Below are 902 nucleotides of genomic sequence, written 5' to 3'. Positions count from 1 at the left end.
TGGAGCTGGAGTTGTCTCCTGATTTGCTGGATGGGCGAAGCAGAGAGAGGGGGGTGAGGGTGAGGGTGGGATGGGGGGACTGGGAGGAGCTGGAGGGGTCAGGGATGAGCCCCACCTCGAGCTCAGGCGGTTCTGCCTCATCTTCTGCTCCTGCAGCAGCCGCATGTTCTCCAGCTTGACGGGGCTGGGGATGAAGCCCACCTCGCAGCCCTCTTTCACCAGCGAACTAACAAGGAGCTCATTAGCTAATTGCCCTGGGCCCACAGCTGAGGCATGCTGGGTGCTCAGCCAAGGTGAGAACCCAGGCGTCCAGATTCCCAGTTCCACCCAGTAGACCCCACTGCCTTCCCAATGCCACCCAGTGATCCTGGGGCCACTGCTTCAGGGGATGGAATGCCATGGGGATGGAGAGCAGGGGCAGTGTGTGGGGGCTGGAGGGGGGTCCCTGTGCCTGGGATCAGCCCCTTCCCACAGTGGGTCCCATCCTGCTGGGGCAGGGGTGCAGAGGGGCTGAGTGGGTGGCAGGGGTACCTGCTCCCACCCGGGGAGGCGAGGGCAGGTGGGGGGGCTCCAGCCCAGCTATCCCACCTTGGCTTTCTCCAGCTGCGCCATGGCCTGGCGCTCGGCCTCCTTGCGCAATGCCTCCCGGTCCTCCTCCAGCGACACATCCGAGTCCGAGGGGCGGCTGGTGTAGGACTCTGCCGAACCCTGGGAGAGTGGGGAGAGGGGTCAGCCCGTGCCATCCTCCCCCAAAGCGGGGAACCCAGCCCTGAGCCTGACCCTGCGGCCATCTCCCCCCCGTCCCAGGACCCCCTCTTTAAGGCTGGTGCCCATCATCATGGCCTCTGGGCATGCTGGGGTGAAACCACCCCTGAAAGCTGCCTCCTCCCCAGGCAGGGGCA

General features: G+C 65.6%; 1 protein-coding gene across 1 annotated transcript in view; it reads right to left on the bottom strand.

The window, feature by feature from the left end:
* CACNB1 (calcium voltage-gated channel auxiliary subunit beta 1) overlaps positions 1–902 on the bottom strand; it is a gene marked incomplete at its 3' end in the record, with an annotated part of 10,901 nt that overhangs the window by 4,775 nt on the left and 5,224 nt on the right. Inside the window, exons 3-5 of the mRNA XM_009635125.1 lie at positions 589–708; positions 116–276; positions 7–26 (exon numbers count right to left, since the gene is read on the bottom strand). Of these exons, the coding sequence (XP_009633420.1) occupies positions 7–26; positions 116–276; positions 589–708 (301 nt within the window). The remainder of the gene's footprint in view (positions 1–6; positions 27–115; positions 277–588; positions 709–902) is intronic.

Source organism: Egretta garzetta, unplaced genomic scaffold (assembly GCF_000687185.1).
Source record: "Egretta garzetta isolate BGI_Z169 unplaced genomic scaffold, ASM68718v1 scaffold993, whole genome shotgun sequence".
NCBI lineage: Eukaryota > Metazoa > Chordata > Aves > Pelecaniformes > Ardeidae > Egretta > Egretta garzetta.
Note: the sequence above shows the minus strand (reverse complement) of the source record. Positions and strands in the feature narration are given on the sequence as shown.